This window comes from Trachemys scripta, chromosome 7, assembly GCF_013100865.1.
Source record: "Trachemys scripta elegans isolate TJP31775 chromosome 7, CAS_Tse_1.0, whole genome shotgun sequence".
Classification (NCBI taxonomy): Eukaryota; Metazoa; Chordata; order Testudines; family Emydidae; genus Trachemys; species Trachemys scripta.
Genome location: NC_048304.1, coordinates 98,016,969 through 98,035,607, shown reverse-complemented (window position 1 = coordinate 98,035,607; position 18,639 = coordinate 98,016,969). Strand labels below are relative to the sequence as shown.

The window sequence follows — 18,639 nt, the reverse complement described above, 5'->3', positions numbered from 1 at the left end:
TTGTGATAATTTTCTAATTTAAAACTTAGAAATTGTAAAACTATATCATAACAATATTGTAAAATTGGATATATTATAATAAAGACAGTTAAAATAACAAAATACTGTCTCCCTATGTATTCACATATTAGATAAATTAAATGTGATTGGTAAATTCTGATCTTCTCACCTGCCAGATACGAATGATGTAAGCATAAGCCATCAAACAATGCTGTTGATGATAAGGTGAACTATGGCCAGAAATTACAGCCATTAAAGTATGTGCTCTAAACAAAGTTTCCAATTGCCTTATGTTTTTTAAATCTTCATTAGCAATTTGGGGAATTGTAACATTTACCCCAAAATCCACCTTCAGCTTTGCTGGAGATGGTATTTCTTGTTTGATGTTTTTCTCTGTTAAAAAACAACAACAAAACAATGTCAATGGTCTGACATTATACAGTATTTCAAGCCTTATTTAAAGTTGCATTTCTGAGGTGGAAATGAAAAAGAATCCATTGATAGCAAGATGACCCTATTAGAAAAATGGAAATCCAACTTACCAAAGATGACCTTGCCATGATAATATTACTTCTATCATAGTTTCAATTATTAATAAAAACATAACAATATACTTAAAATTAACCCTAAGCAATGACAAAGCAAAGAAATGCAGAGTAAGGGCACCCTCATCTAATTGTGCCTGGTTAAAGCAGCCCATGGGGTGGATATTCTAACTTTCTGTTCTGGGCCCCCTTAAGAGTGTTGCTCTAACTGTTACTAGTTAAATGTGGAAGATTGTGGGATCTGAGATTTTAACAAAAATATCTATATTCCCCTAAAGGGGCAGAGGCAACTTTAATAAGTTCATAATTTGATCTACTGTTTTTCTTCTATTGTTCTCAAAATCCATGAAAATCTATATATACACATTTTTATACAAAATGGTTAATGCTTTTCTTCTTAAAAGAGAAAAGGGGCCCAGAATTCATCAACAACCAGCAAGATGATGTGGAATGGAAGGGAAATACCATGAAAGAATAGAGATTAATTTTAAATTGCCATTACACAAACAATGGTAATTAATATTTAAAGGAAAAAACACATGAATATAACATTTTCAGTGCCATTTAAATTATGCAGTGTTAACAGAGGAATCATGCATCTTTCACAACTGCATCTCATCACTTGTTCTTTTTTGACCCATCTCATCTATCTACATAAAAATAAGACACAAGTGGAGAAGATGTGAGTTAATGTCACACATTATTCTAGAAATTAGTTGCTTTCTTCAATTAGACTGGAACATTCTATCAAAACTAGTTACTGAGGCATTAGCAATGTAAATGCTACAAAGAGTAAGAACTTTTCAAAAGGGCCTAGTGACTTAGGAGCCTGAGTTGCTTTTTCAAAAATCATGCTGGTGTTTAGGAGGCTGAAGTCCCATTGACAATCGTGTTTTACAATGGGACTTAGGCACTTTTGAAAATTTTACCCAGAGATTTCATAAAGTAAGGGAAATAGGGTATAGGGATAAAGAAATGGGGTGTAGCTTCATAGTTGTAATAAGGGATTGGGAGTCAGAACACCAGATTCTATCTCTGGTCGTTGCATTGAGCATTCATGGGCAAGTGACAGTCTCTCTATGCCTCCATTTTGCCATCTGTAAAAGGGGTACAAACCAATTATTTACCACATCAACACTTGAGAGTTCTTGACAATCTCTGGCACCTTTGTGTTAACCTGTTCCATTTCTTCTGTGATTTGTTTAAGGGCCTGATGCAAAGTTTTCTGCAGTTACTGACGTCAGTGAGTTTTGAATCAGGCCTTAAGTGAAGAAGCTCGGGTTTTTCATTTTGGCTTCCTCTTTAAGTCTTTTGTAGATGAAGAAACATGTACTATATAATGTCTTTTTATATTCTAAAAATGAACATGTGCTTTTATCCTATAAAAGGTAGTAAGACAAAAAGCATATACTATATTCATGTACTGAAATAATTTTGAAGGATAAGTACATCAGTTACACACCTTCTTCCTCAAGAGGTCCTTTGGCAAGTTTCAAATGTAGCAAGATATCTACTGCCCAGTCCAGATGTTTAATAGCATCATTAAGAGGAAACTGATTGCAGTATAACCATTCTGCAAATTCCATTAGATAATCAACTTTCTGCCACTCACTTTCTTGTTTCTACACAAAAGACAGAATGATTTAGTTAATATATTGTAGTTTATAATATCAAATTACTGATACTAAGATCTATATAGATTTGTCATTAATTTTTTTGGAAGCAAAAATCTAATTTTAAATAGGCAATTTATTGACATTGCCTAATCAGGGAAAATGTATAACTGAATGTAATAAAAAAATCAGTATTAGTTAAATTTCTTTTCTTTTATTAAAGTCTCCATCAATTAGTTACTGTTGGGCCTTTTCCTCCTTGAGAAAGGCCAGGCAACAGTTCAAGTGTATTGACACAGAGTCCCAAGACAAACTATATCCACTTGGTTTTCTATCAGAAAAGTAATTTCAAAGTTGTGAAAAATAATCCACACCAAATTAACAAACTGACAAAATAATTTGCACAACATTTATTCTTTCTATTAAACTGAACTATTTTAAATTCTGATGAAAAATAATGCTAAATGAACATGTAATTAATGGTTTACGCTTATGTGTAATTCTAAAGTGATGGAAATATCAAAGAAATTAAATTATGTACAAACATTCTTCTCTTTTGCTCATTATCAGTCCATCACTATTGGGAAGGAGCTAAGCAGCGAGACAGTAGAATGGAGGACTGAGAGAAGAAGATTACAAATGGAAGATAAAGAATTGAAACTAACAATGGCCAGGTGTTGCATTAAAAGACTCCCTGACTGGTGTTAAATCTGGTTCTGACCAGGATATTGCCAGGAGTACAGTGGAATGGGTCTCAATGCCTTTGGCCACAATTTTGGCAGCATCTATGTATACTTTTCCAATAAACATTTGATCCACTTTGCAATAGATTATTTAGCTCTTGAGGGTGGGCAATGCATGCATCCCCTAGTAGTTTTTATTTCTAATAAAGGTTTTGTGGCTTGTGAGTCAAGCATACTATCTCATCAACAGCCACATCCAAATCTATGGAAGTCAAGCAGAGTCTTTCCAATAACTTCAAAAGACTTTGAATTAGGCCTCAAATGATGATCTGCAGAGGCAAATTGATGGAGAATTATCTTTTAGGAAATGTATCTGATTATATTTGCAGGGTATGCATTTTATTCATGTAAAATGCTATCCCTTTTTCCATTTATACACACATTTCAATCAGATGTTTTTTGAACACTGTGCCTTTCAAAGTTCAAATTAAATAAAGAAAAAGCTAACAATTATAAATCTTGTATTACTTGCTTTAGAAAAGGATGTCTGCATACCTCCTGGAATATTACCTCACAAACCACCTTTAAAGATATAGGTATATACTGTCACATACTTTCAAACTATACACTTAAAATTATATTCTATTAAGAGGTTATTAAAATTAACAACATAGAGACCTGTAAAGCTTCAATAGCATTCTGATAACAGGTTAACTGCCCAACAATGTCTTTGGAGATTGGTGCTAGACGATGCCACATATGTGACAAATAGTCCTCACTTTCATCCTTGAATTTCTGAATGTCCATCATAAAGTTATGTCCAAGTCTTGCCTTCACTATAACCATATGTTTGAAAATCAGGCTAAAAAAAAGTTTAGAAATTAATCAATTTCTTATCTGTACAATTATGCACTGTATCTTACAGTATGTTACAGTTGTGAAGGTAACTGCACTTCACTACTCATCTTTCTTTTATAGTGAAGTCGAATTGCCTGCTCCTCTGGATATTTACAAACCTTAACTTTAGAAAATAAATTAGACCCTGATCCTGCAAAGATGCACATATGTAACCTTATGCACTGTGACCAGTTTCTTTGACATCGTGAGACTACACATAGGGGAGATCCTCAACTACTGTTAATCGTCATATCTCTGTGCTTAAATCTTTGCACATGTGTAAGTCTTTGCAAAATCAGAGCCTTAGGTTGCTTGTAGTCTAGTTTTAGAGTTTTATCCTAACTGGATTTAGAGCTGGGGAAAGTCCAAATTCCTGTTAATTTATCTTAAAAGGTGGTAGTACCCTCTCCTCCCCCGTTCTCTCACTCATCTAACATGAAATAGAGATTCAGACATGTGAAATTGTAGCCCGGCTCCAAGCAATACATTTAGATGTAAATGTTGCCATGGATTTTATGTAAAACAAACTGAATAATAACTAATAATTCAAATATATTTTTAATAATGTATCAGCCAAACAACGTTCTTCAACTAGAAAACGCATGCCTTGATGTTCAACAAGCCCGGTCATTAAATAAAATAAAAATTAAATATAATGTTTTATTATAGTATTTTGACTTAAATAATGAAATAAGCTATGTGAGGAGTCACCCCCTTCAAAGAGCCTCAGCTAAATCCACTGTAACCAATGAAGAGACCTAACCCCAAAGTCAGGAACAAGAGACACAAGAACTTAACGGAGAAATATGAAATATACCTCTGATGGGATACTATCTTAACTGGTTAAGCCACAGTGTTTGCTTGTCAACATTGTCTGGAGGGTTTACTTAGAGAAGTAACATATCACTAGCAAACTCCTATTTTGGCAGATGATATAAAATAGACAGGTGTCATGAATACCAGTCAGGACAAAGAAATAATAAAGAGGGGAGCTGGAGAGGTTAAAATATGTGTGGAACTCTCATTGAAAAATGCAAGGATAACAACATCGGAAGGAAATAACTATGATCATATATTTTATATTATTGTTTTATTACAGTAGTGATCAAAAGTCTAAATTAGAGGTACACGTGCATAGAGAGGGAAGACTAAGCTGCCTGAGATCTCATGCTCCTTAGCTCAACTTCATTTCAATGGGTAATTTGAATCCTAACTCATCCTGTGATCACATCTAAAAAGCTTTTCTTACAACATCTTGCTTTTAAAGTCTGGACTTCAGATAGTAATTAGAAGAGAAGGAAACAGAGCAAAGAAAGATCCATAATCAAATAGTTGAAAAGTTTATACAGTGAAGAAGCAGGGAAAAGATACAATATTGTCTTCTGTTATAAAAATTGTCAGCTCAGCAAAAAGGCAACCTCTATACTATTTTATTAATGTAAAATATATATTCAAATGTCATCCATATTTTTATATTTCTCAAGAGTCAGGATGCTTAAAATATTTCAGTAAAAAAAGAGATCAACCAACTTACAGTCTATGTTTAGTTCGAGGCAGAACTTGAATGGCTTCATCTAACACTTTGAGCCCTGTCTCCCAATCACTTTTATCAGCATACATATGGAATAATAACCCATACAGGGATGTTCTTAATGTCAGATCCTCTTCAGTACCTTTGAAATACATTCAAACGATATATTAACATGGTGAAATTAATGCAGCCATTTCACAGAAATATTAGACTATTCATTTTTGCATGACAAGAATAAAATGCATGCCTGGGAGAAAATGACCTTCTGATGATCCACTACTTTGAAAATCCTTTGTAGGCCACTGATGAAGCTGCAACATATTTTCTGTTCCCTAAAAAGAAAGAAAAAAAAAGTAGTGCATACATTTTTGTGAGCACAACTCTTCAAGCTCTGTATTGTTTTCTATGTATAAATAGGATAAATGCAATTATAATATTTAAACTATTAATACACTAAGTGTAATAATCATTAATTGAGAGGGTAATTATGTCAGTTAATAAGCATATGGGAGTTGAAAACTACAACTATTTTCCTACAAATCAATGTTTCTAATGGCATAGTGTATTACACAATTGCACTGATTAATACAATGAGCTACATCATACATTCCCATACCATAATGCTGCTTGGGGTAACTATATGTTGTCAGTTTTGTTCTAGCTTAGCTGGCTTTAGTTATGTAACTGGATGACCACAAGTATCACAGAATTAAGGGATTTTTGGATGGATTTTTTTTATCTTGTATCCAGTGTGACCAATTCCAAAGATAATATTCTTTAAGCACCTGGCTGTTTCCACATGCAAACCCCAAAGGTATGGTTCTGCTGGTATACAGACCACAAATTACATAGGGACTACACTAGTAAATTCTCTAAACTAGAGTTATAGCTATTGGACAACTGATCGGTTTTGGACAGGCCAACACACGTCTTCCTAGAAGTGATGGAATCTCTAGGTTTTACACTGAGAGTTGAGGAGAACGCCAACATAGCTCACAGTAAACAGGATGCTGTTTTTTTAAAGCTCTTAGTACTTAGCACAGTTGGTCCTTATCCTCAAATTTTGTTTTGATTCAGATACCACTCACCTTTCCAGGATGGTACACATCTTAAACCAGCTGCCAACTGTGCCTTTGCAGCGTTGGATCACTGTATTACCCTGCCCACCTGACATTCATTTTAGGAATATAGGAATTACTATACTGAATCAGTATACACAAGTTGTTAGCGTATACCATTTTCTGTCTCTGATAGTAGGCAGTACAATATGCTTCAAAGAAATCCTAAAGTGGACATCTATGGACTGACCTGCCTGTAAGGGCAACTAACCACTATCACTCTGTAGCTGAAGCATGAGGGTTTATAACCTTTCTAAAAAAAAAGGTTTTGTTCTGTCTAATGCATATGTGTGGATGTTTCCATGATCCACATAAATATTTAAATCTTTTTTATGACTCCTATTAAGGTTTTAGTCCAAATAATATCCTCTGGCAATGAGTTCCATAAGTTAATTATGTGTTGTATAAAAAGCATTTCCTTTTATCACTTTTAAATGTCTTGTCTTGTTAAGCTCTGTAAATAACCAGACCCTTAGCAAATAGTGTCTAGTGGCAGTAGCTACTGTGACGGGGCAAGACCAGATGGCTATAGAAAAGTAGAGGGAGATAGATATATTAGCCCCAGGTTAAACAAATCCCTGGTACCAGGATAAGTAAATGGCAGCAGCTCCAGGTCAATTAAGACACATGGAGCCAATTAAGAACTTCCCAGAAGGCAGAGAGGATGCTAGGTTGATTGGGACACCTGAAGCCAATCAGGGGCTGGATGAAACTAGTTAAAAGCCTCCCAGTTAGTCAGGAGTTGTGAGTTGTGCTGTTGGAGAGACTGAGCTGTACACACCATATCAGGCATAAGGAAGGAGGCCCTGAGGTAAGGGTGAAGTGGAGCTTCAGGAAGTGGGGGCTGCTGTGGGGAAGTAGCCCAGGGAATTGTACATGTCCTATTCCTAAAAGGTCAGTTACCATAGCTGATACTATTAGGGTCCCTGGGCTGGAGCCTGGAGTAGAAGGCTGGCCCAGGCTCCTCCCCTTTGGCTCTCTGATTAATCACTGAGACTGGGAGACAACAGAGACTGTGCAAGGGAGGATAGCTTCTCCTCACCTCCCTTGATGGCTTATGATGAAAATGGTTCAGTAGACTGTGACCCTTGTCTCTAAAGAGAGAAGGGTTAAGTGGAGGGTCACAGTGAGCCTCTGAGGCTAGCGAAATCCATCAGGAAACGCAGGACCCACGGAGACAAGGACAGAGCTTTGTCACACTACCTTATCTATAAGCCATCAAAACTCTTAAGTTTATAACCGTTCACATCATTATACTTTCAAGTACAGAGTAACACTCATCAATTTTGTCTTTTAATCACTTTGAAACAGCAGACCAGTCATCACGCTTCTGATTATTAATGATTTATATATTACTCGGGGAGGAAATAAAATTCAGTTTTTTGTTCTTTATTATACACTCTGTTACTACATGATCGAAGATACAGCCTGAGACTGAAATGGTACACTCTGGTATTACTGAGTCTGAATGCAAAAGATATGAACAAGATTTTAAAGGCCTGATGCAAAACCCATTGATGTGAAAGGAAAGACTTCAATGAGAAATGTATTAGTTTTCTAAAGAGAGAATTCTAAAAACTTGAAGTACAAAAAGAAAAGAAAGCTGTCTCAATAAATAGATGGTTATGTTTCAACATGACAGTGTGCACATATCAGGAAATGATCTGGTGTTCCCTTCCGGCCTTAAACTTCAGGGCTCTATGAGATTTGAAGAAAATTAATGTGATACCATCTATTATGCTGCAAGTATTTCCTATCTACCTATCTACTAGATGGTATTTGGAAAGGTGCCTATTTCCACATTGTGTAAAGGGTTTTACTGAAAAAGTTTAAAAAGTATTTCATTTTATTATTGACTCTTAACACCCTTTCAGTTATAGTTTCCCCCTCAAAACTGTTGAATATTTTGTTGAATACCAGCCCCCACTGAAGAAAGTTTGCACAATAAAAACTCTTTCAGGTAGGTGGAAAATAAATCAGATATTTTGCAGTTCTGAGGAAAAAACTCGTAACTCTTGTTCTTCGAGATGTGTCGTTCATGTCCATTCCAATCAGGTGTGTGCATGCCAGCCAGAAGATTTTTCCCTTAGCAGCATCCGTAGGGTCAGCCTGGGAGCCCACTGGAGTCGTGCCTTCATGGCGCCCAATATAGGGCCCTGCCCACCCGCCACCCCCTTAGTTCCTTCTTGCCGGTGTGACAGATCCAGACCAGTGGGGTACAGGAGTCTGGTAGAGGGCAAATATACTGGTCACTGGATGAGTAGTTTTCTGTTCCCTGAGTGACCAGAGAAGGGGCTGCACTAGAGTAATCAGGACCCTGCTAGAACCAGTTAAGGCAAGCAGGCTAATTAGGACACCTGGAGCCAATTCAGAAGAAGCTGCTAGAATCAATTAAGACAGGCTAATCAGGACATCTGGGTTTTAAAAGGAGCTCACTTCAGTTTGTGGTGTGAGTGTGAGGAGCTGGGAGAAAGAGAGGTGCAAGGAGCTGAGAGTGAGAGGGTGTGCTGCTGGAGGACTGAGGAGCACAAGCGTTATCAGACACCAGGAGAAAGGTCCTGTGGTGAGAATAAGGAAGGTGTTTGGAGGAGGCCATGGGAAAGTAGCCCAGGGAGTTGTAGCTGTCATGCAGCTGTTACAGGAGGCACTATAGACAGCTGCAGTCCATAGGGCCCTGGGCTGGAACCTGGAGTAGAGGGCGGGCCCGGGTTCCCCCCAAACCTCTCAATTGACCTGGACTGTGGGTAATTCCAGAGGGGAAGGTCTCTGGGCTATTCCCCAACCCACATGGTGAATCTCTGAGGCAAGAAAATCCGCCAATAAGCGCAGGACCCACCAAGATAGAGGAGGAACTTTGTCACACCGGTTACTCATACAGAGGGGTAGGAGGGTGGGTATTGGAATGGACATGAACAACACATCTCGAAGAACAACAGTTATGAGAAGGTAAGTAACCGTTTTTTCTTCTTCAAGTGCTTGTTCATGTCCATTCCAAAGGCCGAATCATCTCTGGCTTGCTGGGTGATTGCACAGTGCGTGGTGAAAGTGTGTATGGAGGATCATGTTGCTGCTCTGCAGATTTCCTTTGTGGGAACCTGTGCCAAGAATGCCGCTGAGGCGGCCTGAGCCCTGGTGGAGTGCGCGGTGATTGAAGGAGTGGGCCCCTTTGCCAAGCTATAGCATTCCTGAATACATTACATGATCCATGACGAGATACTCTGAGAGGAGACAGGAAGACCTTTCATTCTGTCTGCCACTGCCACGAATAATTGGACAGACCTTTGGAACGGTTTCATTCTCTCGATGTAGAAGGCTAGTGCTCTGCAGACATCCAATACATACATAAGAACGGCCGTACTGGGTCAGACCAAGGTACATCTAGCCCAGTATCCTAACGACAGTGGCCAATGCCAAGTGCCCCAGAGGGAGTGAACCTAACAGGTAATGATCAAGTGAGCTCTCTCCTGACATCCATCTCCACCCTCTGACAAACAGAGGCTAGGGACACCATTCCTTACCCATCCTGGCTAATAGCCATTAATGAACTTAACCTCCATGAATTTATCCAGTTCTCTTTTAAACGCTGTTATAGTTATAGTCCTAGCCTTCACAACCTCCTCAGGCAAGGAGTTCCACAAGTTGACTGCGCTGCGTGAAGAATGAGTGAAGCCTCTGCTCCCTGGTGCTGGAGTGCAGCTTAGGGGTAGAATACAGGGTGGAAGATGTCCTGGTTGATGTGAAATTGGGAGACAACCTATGGTAGAAAAGCTGGGTGAGGCCTGAGCTGAACCTTGTCCTTATGGAATACTGTGTTAGGGCCCCGAGCTCAGACACCCTCCTAGCTGAGGTTATCGCTACCTGAAACGCCACCTTGTGAGAGATAAAGGAGGGAGCACATCGTCAAGGGCTCAAACGGCGGTCCCATAAGTCTGGAAAGGACCAGATTGAGGTCCTAAGCCGGGATAGGCTGTCGGACCTGTGGATATAGTTTTTAAGGAAACAGCAGACCATCTGCTTAGCACAGACCAAGGAGCCCTCTGCACCTGGGTGGAATGCAGAGATGGCGGCCAAGTAAACCCTTATTGATGACATGGACAGTCCCTGCTGCTTGAGATGGAGAAGATAGACCAGTATAAATGGCACCGAGGCAAGCGTGGGGGACGGAATGTGCTGCACCGACCAGACTGAAAATCTCTTCCACTTGATGGAGCCCTGGCTGTGACTCAGGAAGAAGCAGAATTGCTGACACTTCCTATCGTGTCGCATAGCGAACAAGTATATCTGGGAAAACCCCACGGATGGAAGATTGAGTTTATTACATCCGGGCAAAGGGACCACTTGTGGCCGTGAAACGACCTGCTGAGATGGTCCGCCAGCTCGGTCTGTATTCCAGGGAGGTACGATGCTTGCAGGTGTATCGAGTGCTCTACACAGAAGTCCCACAGCATGAGGGCTTCCTGACACAGGGGGGAGGAGTATGCACCCCCATTTGTTGATATAAAACATTGCCGTTGTGTTGTTCGTCATGACTGATACATATCTCCCTGCTAGGTGAGCTCTGAAAGTCTGGCATGCCAGGCACACCGCTCTCAGCTCTCTGACATTGATGTGTAGAGCGAGAGCTGCCTGAGACCAGAGGCCTTGTGTTCTGAGGTCTCCCAAATGTGCCTCCCAGCCCAAGTCTGACGCATCTGTCACTAACGAGAGGGATGGTGAAGGGGACCCCTGCACCTACTACCTGTGGGTCGAGCCACCAGAGGAGGGAGTTGAGTACCGGGCGAGGCAGGGTTATAATCCTGTCCAAACTGTCCTGGACTGGCCGATACATGACTGAAGTGGTTGAAGTCTGGGTCTGGCATGCTGTACTATCATAGAATCATAGAATATCAGGGTTGGAAGAGACCTCAGGAGGTCATCTAGTCCAACTCCCTGCTCAAAGCAGGACCAATTCCCAACTAAATCATTCCAGCCAGGGCTTTGTCAAGCCGGGCCTTAAAAACTTCTAAGGAAGGAGATTCCATCACCTTCCTAGGTAACGCATTCCAGTGCTTCACCACCCTCCTAGTGAAATAGTGTTTCCTAATATCCAACCTAGACCTCCCCCACTGTAACTTGAGACCATTGCTCCTTGTTCTGTCATCTGCCACCACTGAGAACAGCCAAGCTCCATCCTCTTTGGAACCCCTCCCTCAGGTAGTTGAAAGCAGCTGTCAAATACCCCCTCATTCTTCTCTTCTGGAGACTAAACAATCCCAGTTCCCTCAGCCTCTCCTCATAAGTCATGTGCTCCAGACCCCTAATCATTTTTGTTGCCCTCCGCTGGACTCTTTCCAATTTTTCCACGTCCTTCTTGTAGTGTGGGGCTCAAAACTGGACACAGTACTCCAGATGAGGCCTCACCAATGTCGAATAAAAGGGAACGATCACGTTCCTCAATCTGCTGGCAATGCCCCTACTTATACAGCCCAAAATGCTGTTAGCCTTCTTGGCAACAAGAGCACACTGTTGACTCATATCCAACTTCTCGTCCACTGTAACCCCTAGGTTCTTTTCTGCAGAACTGCTACCTAGCCATTCGGTCCCTAGTCTGTAGCTGTGCATGGGATTCTTCCGTCCTAAGTGCAGGACTCTGCACTTGTCCTTGTTGAACCTCATCAGGTTTTTTTTGTAGGTTCAAGCCACCATGTATCCCAGGAGCTTCAGGCAAGTCCTTGCTGTAGTGGTGGGGAACTGCCTGAGACCTTGTATGATGTCACCCAGGAATCAAAACCTTGCTTCCAGGAGGTATGTCCTGGCTTGTGTCAAGTCCAGTACTGCCCATATAAACTCTATCCTCTGAACAGGGGACAGCGTTGATTTTCCCTCGTTTAGAAGGAGACCCAGGTCGCTGAATGTCATTCTTATGAAGCTGACCTGTGCCTCCACTTGAGACCTGGTGTGGCCCTCAATCAGCCAGCCGTCAAGGTACGGGAAAACCTGTACATGCCGCTTGGGCAGGAATGCAGCCACGATTGCCATGCACTTGATGAACACTTGAGGAGCCACTGACAGGCCAAATGGGAGGACTGTGAACTGATAGTGGTTGTTGTTCAAAACAAACCTGAGGTATTTTCTGTGGGATGGTGTGATTGCTATGTGAAAGTACGTGTCCTTCAAGGGTGGCATACCAGTCTCCTGGATCCAATGAGGAGATAATGGAGACCAAAGAGACCATGCGGAACTTGAGCTTCGTCACAAATGTGTTGAGTTGTTGCAGGTCTAGGATGGGCCAGAGCCCATCCTTAGCTTTCACTATTAGGAAATACCGGGAATAGAAACCCTTGTCCCTCTGCTCCTGAGGAACCTCTTCCACTGCTACCAGTGAGAGGAGCAAGTGCACCTCCTGTATAAGGATTTGCTTGTGAGAGGGGTCCCTGAAGAGGGACGGGGAAGGGAGTTGGAAGGACAGGAGGGCACAGAATTGGATGGAGTATCCCCTCTCTACCGTGTGGAGTACCCAACGGTCCAAAGTGATATGGGACCATGCTCAAGTAGAAAGGGGATAGTCGGGACAAAAAGGTAAGGCTGGATAGATCCAGTTCTTGTGCTGGTGTGCCGTCCTCGACTGCACCCTCAAAAGGCTGGTCTGGGGCCAGGAGGTGGCTTGGGCTGGACAGAGCCCTGGCCCAAGGATGGATGTGGTCTTTTCCTGCCACTCCTATTCCTTCTCCAAGGAGCCTCCTGCTGGTTCTGCGGTTGGTAGAACCGCGAGGGAGGCTGCAGCTGGAAGTGCCTGCACTGAGCGACGGGAGTGTGGAGGCCCAAGGACTTGAGGGTGGCCCTTGAGTCCTTTAGACTGTGGAGTTTTTTATCCGTTTTATCAGAAAAGAGGGCCGAACCCTTGAAGGGGAGGTCCTAGATGGTTTGTTGGACCTCATAGGGAGGACCAGAGACCTGCAACCAGGTACTCCTCCTCATTGTGGCCATTGTATGGGAGGCTGCATCTGCTGCGTCCAATGTGGCCTGTAGGTAAGCTCGAGAATTAGTTTCCCTTCTTCCACCAGTGCTGAGAACTCCGCAGGAGACTCCTGTGACAGCAGCTCAGCAAACTTGGCCATTGGGCTGCAGGTGTTATGTGAATATCTGCTAACGATGGCCGGCTGGTTTGATATGCAGAGCTGCAACCCCCCAGTGAAGTAGATCTTTCTCCCAAAAAGGTCTAGTCTTTTAGCATCCCTATTTTTAGGAGAGGGCCCCTGGTAGCCCTGGCGCTCACGCTGGTTAGCTGCATCAACCACCAGAGAATCGGGAGGTGGATGGGTATATACGTGCTCGTATCCCTTTGAAGGGACAAAGTACTGCCTCTCTTTTTTATGGGCCATAGGGGGCAGAGAGGGTCTGCCACAAGGTCTTTGTGGTCTCAGCAATAGTCTTTATTAACAGCAAGGCAATACGAGAGGATCCAGAGGGAGTGAGGATGTCAACCATCAGGTTGGCATCCTCTACCACCTCCTCTGCCTGGATCCCCAGGTTCTGGACCACCCATCGTAGCAGCTGTTGCAGAATCCTGTTGTCCTCCAAGGCCAGGCTGTCTATGTCCCTGCCATGGTTTAATCTGGGGAAGGATGAGGAGGAAAGTCCTGACAATGGGTCCTGCTCACTCCCCTCAGTGCCCAGGGGGTCACACAGCACCCAGTACTGCTGTGCCGCCAGGTCCGTAGCCTGTGGTGCTGGGGCCATCGGAACCGTGATCATCGATGCTGATGCCAGCGGTGCCGAGGTTGCCGACTCTGGCGGTGCTGAGGTCACCGATGCTGGTGGTGTCAAGACTGCGGCTGCTGGTGGTGCTGATATCGGAGGAGTCGGGGCCAGCACCACAGGCGAAGGTAAGGGTGTTGGTGGCGCCGCTGCCAGCAGTGCCGATGGTGCTTGCGGAGGGACAAAGGATGCCGATGAGGACCTGGACCTTGATCCTTGGATTTGTCCCTGGCTCTGATGATATGCCCAGGGTGTCCAGAAGGGCCACTGAGTCGAAGGTTGCCACTGAGATGGTCACGGTGCCAGATAGGACTGGTGGTCACGGCGGGACCTGGATCTTCTGTTCTGGGTCCTGGTCCTATCAGAGCGGTAGGATTCCAATTCCGAGGTCTCAGAAGGAGGACCACGGAGGAGCGGTACTCTGCGGTGCCAGCAAGCGGGGCCGAGAAACAGGGGACTGGTGGACCATGCCAAGGAGAGGCATGCTGGAGATGGGGATCAGCGCGCTGTCATCGCTGGTTTGCTCCTTGATGGGAATGGAGGCCGGGTGGTCACTGGCGACTTGTTTCTCCTCAGCGGGGAGGACAGTGCCATGAGACGCATAAGGTTCTGAGCTGCCTTGAACGCCTCTGGAGTTGAGGGGAGCTGGAGCTGCCTGCCATGTCAGTCCGGAGAGCGATGAGGGTTTGGACTCAATTGGACCCCGGGGTGGGGGCAGGAGTTGACAAGACTCTGGGAGGTGGAAGAGCCGAGGTGACGTGGCCCAAATCAGGTCTCCCTCCCGCAGGCTCCTTGAGTTTGGAGGGGAGACCCTTTCCAGCCTTTTCTTTTTGTGGGGCACTGGGAACTGAGATCAGTGCCTCACAGAAGACTGTCTATGGGCAGAGCTGGGATTCCTTGGGGTCCTTCCTCAGCACCAGCTCGCACACTGTTGGTGCCGGAGCACTGCGCACCAACAAGGAGGTGCTGGGCGGGTGTTCTGCTGACCCCGGGTCGGATTGTGGCCAGAGTGCTGCCTCCATTAGAAGGATCTTGAGTCTTTGATCTCGGTCCTTTAAGATCCTAGGGCGGAACCCTTTGCAAATTCTGCACTTCTCCTTCTGGTGGCTCTCCTCAAGACACCGCAGACAGGAGGAGTGTGGGTCACTCTTAGACATAAACTTTCCAGTCCTCACAGAGCTTGAACCCTGGGGACTGGGGCATACCCCGGAACCGGGGAAGCGTTGGTGGAGGGGGGGTGGGTCCCCAAAAGGAAACTTAAGAACTACTACTACTACTACTACTATTACTAACTAACGCTAGAAACTATTACAAACTATAAATATGAAGAGTGGACATTGCCCAAACGCGCTTGCAATGCAAGAGCAACAGTCTGTTCCAGCTAGCCGTCACCGGTGGTAAGAAGGAACTAAGGGGGTGAAGGGTCGGCAGGGCCCTATATTTGGCACCATGAAGGCACGACTCCAGTGGGCGCCCAGGCCGACCCTAGGAACGTTGCTAAGGGAAAAATCTTCTGGCTGGTGTGCACACGGCACACACACACCTGATCGGAATGGACATGAACAAACACTTGAAGAACCTCCGTTTACTGGAGATTTTCTTTGAATATATGTCCTGTAGATCAAGAGCAATATGACCTCCTATCACCACCAATCTGCAAGTTACTGGCTGATTTTTCCCCTTATTTTCTTATATTAATATTTTCTTTTAATACCATTTTGTACGCTTCAGAAAGGGACACCTGAAAGTCGTAAATTGCAGCAAATCTTTTTGAAGAAAACAGTTCCCGTTGAGAGGCTATTGATGAGGTAGGTCAACATGTGTGCAGATGAGAGAGAATGTAAGTGCTCATAAAAGGTGCTAGATTGATAAACTTGGAGTTTTCTCCCCTCCCGCAGGAAAGAAAATCCTGAAGAAAATATCCATAGTTTCAAAGTAAAGCAAAATTTTGCTTCAAAATCACAACCGGTCAGTAAATTCTACTAAAATGTTGCTACTTATTAGATAATCTTACCTGCTTAATTTTAGATTCTGCTTTAGTGATGCTTTTGAGAATTGTTTCTGTGGGCTCTTTAAGCTGTTCTCTGTCTTGTGGAGATCCTATAAAAGGTAAACATGCATTCCAGAAGTGTCTAGCTGCCAGTATTACAAGGGTACAGTTTCCTGTTTCACCTGCATATCTGAGGGAGAAAAGCATGATTAAACTGAGAAAAGACTGCCATTCATGCTAAACTGCATGTTGTAGTCAATGTCTACTAAGCATAACCATGAAACCACCCAACTCAGCTCCCTTTGTGTCCTAATCAGGATTTATATATGTCCCCCTCAGATGAGGGGCTTTTGAATTAACCCACTATAGAAAGCATTTTCCATTTTGGGTAAAGAATATGTTCACACTCACAAACAGCAGCAGTAAGAAATACGTAAAAAATATACTTTTATATGATACCAGTAATATCTATGTGTTATATTTACTTGTAACCCATTTGAAGATTCTTTATTACTAAAACTGTTGAAATTGTACTTGGGACTCATAATAAAACTCTCTATTTTTAAGCTATTGTATTTTCTCCCCCAACCATGTTAATTTCTCATTACAGTATCATTTTTTTAAAATAACCCTTAAGCTAATATGTGGTTTCACACACTATGATGAAGTACCAAGGTAATATGAGGACACAACTTCAATGTCTCTAGTTCCGTACAAGAATAGGTCTATTCTCAATATTCCATGCAATGGCTATTTTTGTGTCCTGAAGTTGTTAATTCTCTCCCAGGTGTGGTACCATGCCATCTTTCTACTCAGTGGCTTAAATCCCATCATCTAGCTGTAAATGGGAATCTTCTGAAATAACAGACTGTTACCAGATGATGATGCCTAAGGCTTACTCACTATGCTTACCAGAATGGTCCTGGTGTCTGACAAAGTTATGCAATTTTAGCATTTTTAAAAACTCTGTATTTCCCTTCATATAACTTGTCACTGGATTTATTATTATAGCCAATATTTTGCAAACAATATTTCTTGCTTCCCTCTTAGAATCTCTGTCCAGCTATGCCCAACTCAGTACAGAATACTCTATTACTTATGAAGAAGTCTCATCATTTGCATTTAAAGAGGCACAGAATTGTTCGCTTTAACTGGATATCCTCTAATGATTCTGTTACACTGTTTCCTCAAACTTATCTTATCACACACTTCTAAAAAAGAGCTGGAATATTGGCAGTCTCAGGTTAAACCTTCGGATTCTCATCTATCAAAAATTCATATCCTATCTACTTTTGACTGCCAGTGGGACCAATTATTTTTTCCTTTTGTTTGGAAGACTGATATTTTTTTACTGTCCCCAGTACCGCTATTTCCTACTGGTATTAGATAATAGGTTCTCCCTCACTTTGGATCTGTGGCTTCACCTTCATTGATCAGTAGTGGCTTTAAAGATACTATTTTGAAGCTCCAGTATCCAGCTATATGGTAGACATGAGTATTCAGGATTTTTCTGAACTGGAAGATTCCACCAGATCCTTCGTTAAGTATTTCAGCCCACAACATTTTGCACTTAAGCCACTTCTTGGAAAAGAAGAATATGTTGATCTGGTTCCAAAACAGGAATTATATAAAAAATTAAAGCTGCATTAAATTATTCTGCTGGGCCCCATCAAAATACAACATACCTTGCACTTTGAACAAAGGCTTTCGATGCTGCTAAGCGCAAATGTTTTTTTCCAGCCAAATTTTCCATTATACTCCTCCCCTGTATACAAGCAGCAGTGCTTAACATTTCTTGTCTTGCTGTGTAATCATCTCTGCATAAAGACAAATAATTCATGATGTGTTCTAAATGTACAGAGTGAGAATGCATCCATTCCCATTGACTGATGTCTACAGTCTTTGTCTTTTACAAAATGGTGGTATTACAGACTTTGTACTTAAAAACGTTTATTCAGTTTCTACTAACATGATAAACTAAATTTGAAAACCTTTTTAATCATCAGATACAACATTATGAAACTAATATAAAACGAACATTACTCTATACTTTTTATACTCTACCTTTCTGGTTCTGTAAAATAATACTGGAATCATATTAGGGATAACAACATTTACATTAATTACAGAGATAAAATATGTTACGGTTTATCACCTTACGCACAATCAAAATCCAAGTCAAACAAAAACTTAATTCAGGATTTCTGTGATATAGGTTAGCCTAAAACTTGTGTGCGTTTTTTAGAAAACAAAACAAATCAGTATGGAAAATTTGTTATCATTCTTGTTCCTTCTGGGACTGACCTTCCTCAACTCTAAGGCTATGTCTACACTACAGCCTATGTCAGCATAACTTATGTCGCTCAGAAATGTGAATAAACCACCCCCCTGAGCGACATAAACAGGGCCCTACCAAATTCATGGTCCATTTTTGTCAGTTCCACGGTCATAGGATTTTAAAAATCATAAATTTCATGATTTCAGCTATTTAAATCTGAAATTTCATGGTATTATAATTGTAGGGG

The 18,639-nt window shown here is 42.1% G+C and overlaps 1 protein-coding gene across 5 annotated transcripts in view; it reads right to left on the bottom strand.

The window, feature by feature from the left end:
• Positions 1 to 18,639, bottom strand: part of CFAP46 (cilia and flagella associated protein 46) — a 155,642-nt gene that overhangs the window by 73,650 nt on the left and 63,353 nt on the right. For all 5 annotated transcript variants that reach the window (XM_034776106.1, XM_034776107.1, XM_034776108.1 and 2 more), the window contains 7 exons: positions 17,800 to 17,931; positions 16,139 to 16,304; positions 5,517 to 5,601; positions 5,273 to 5,411; positions 3,520 to 3,703; positions 2,008 to 2,167; positions 170 to 393 (listed from right to left, as the gene is read on the bottom strand). In XM_034776106.1, the coding sequence (XP_034631997.1) occupies positions 170 to 393; positions 2,008 to 2,167; positions 3,520 to 3,703; positions 5,273 to 5,411; positions 5,517 to 5,601; positions 16,139 to 16,304; positions 17,800 to 17,931 (1,090 nt within the window). The remainder of the gene's footprint in view (positions 1 to 169; positions 394 to 2,007; positions 2,168 to 3,519; positions 3,704 to 5,272; positions 5,412 to 5,516; positions 5,602 to 16,138; positions 16,305 to 17,799; positions 17,932 to 18,639) is intronic.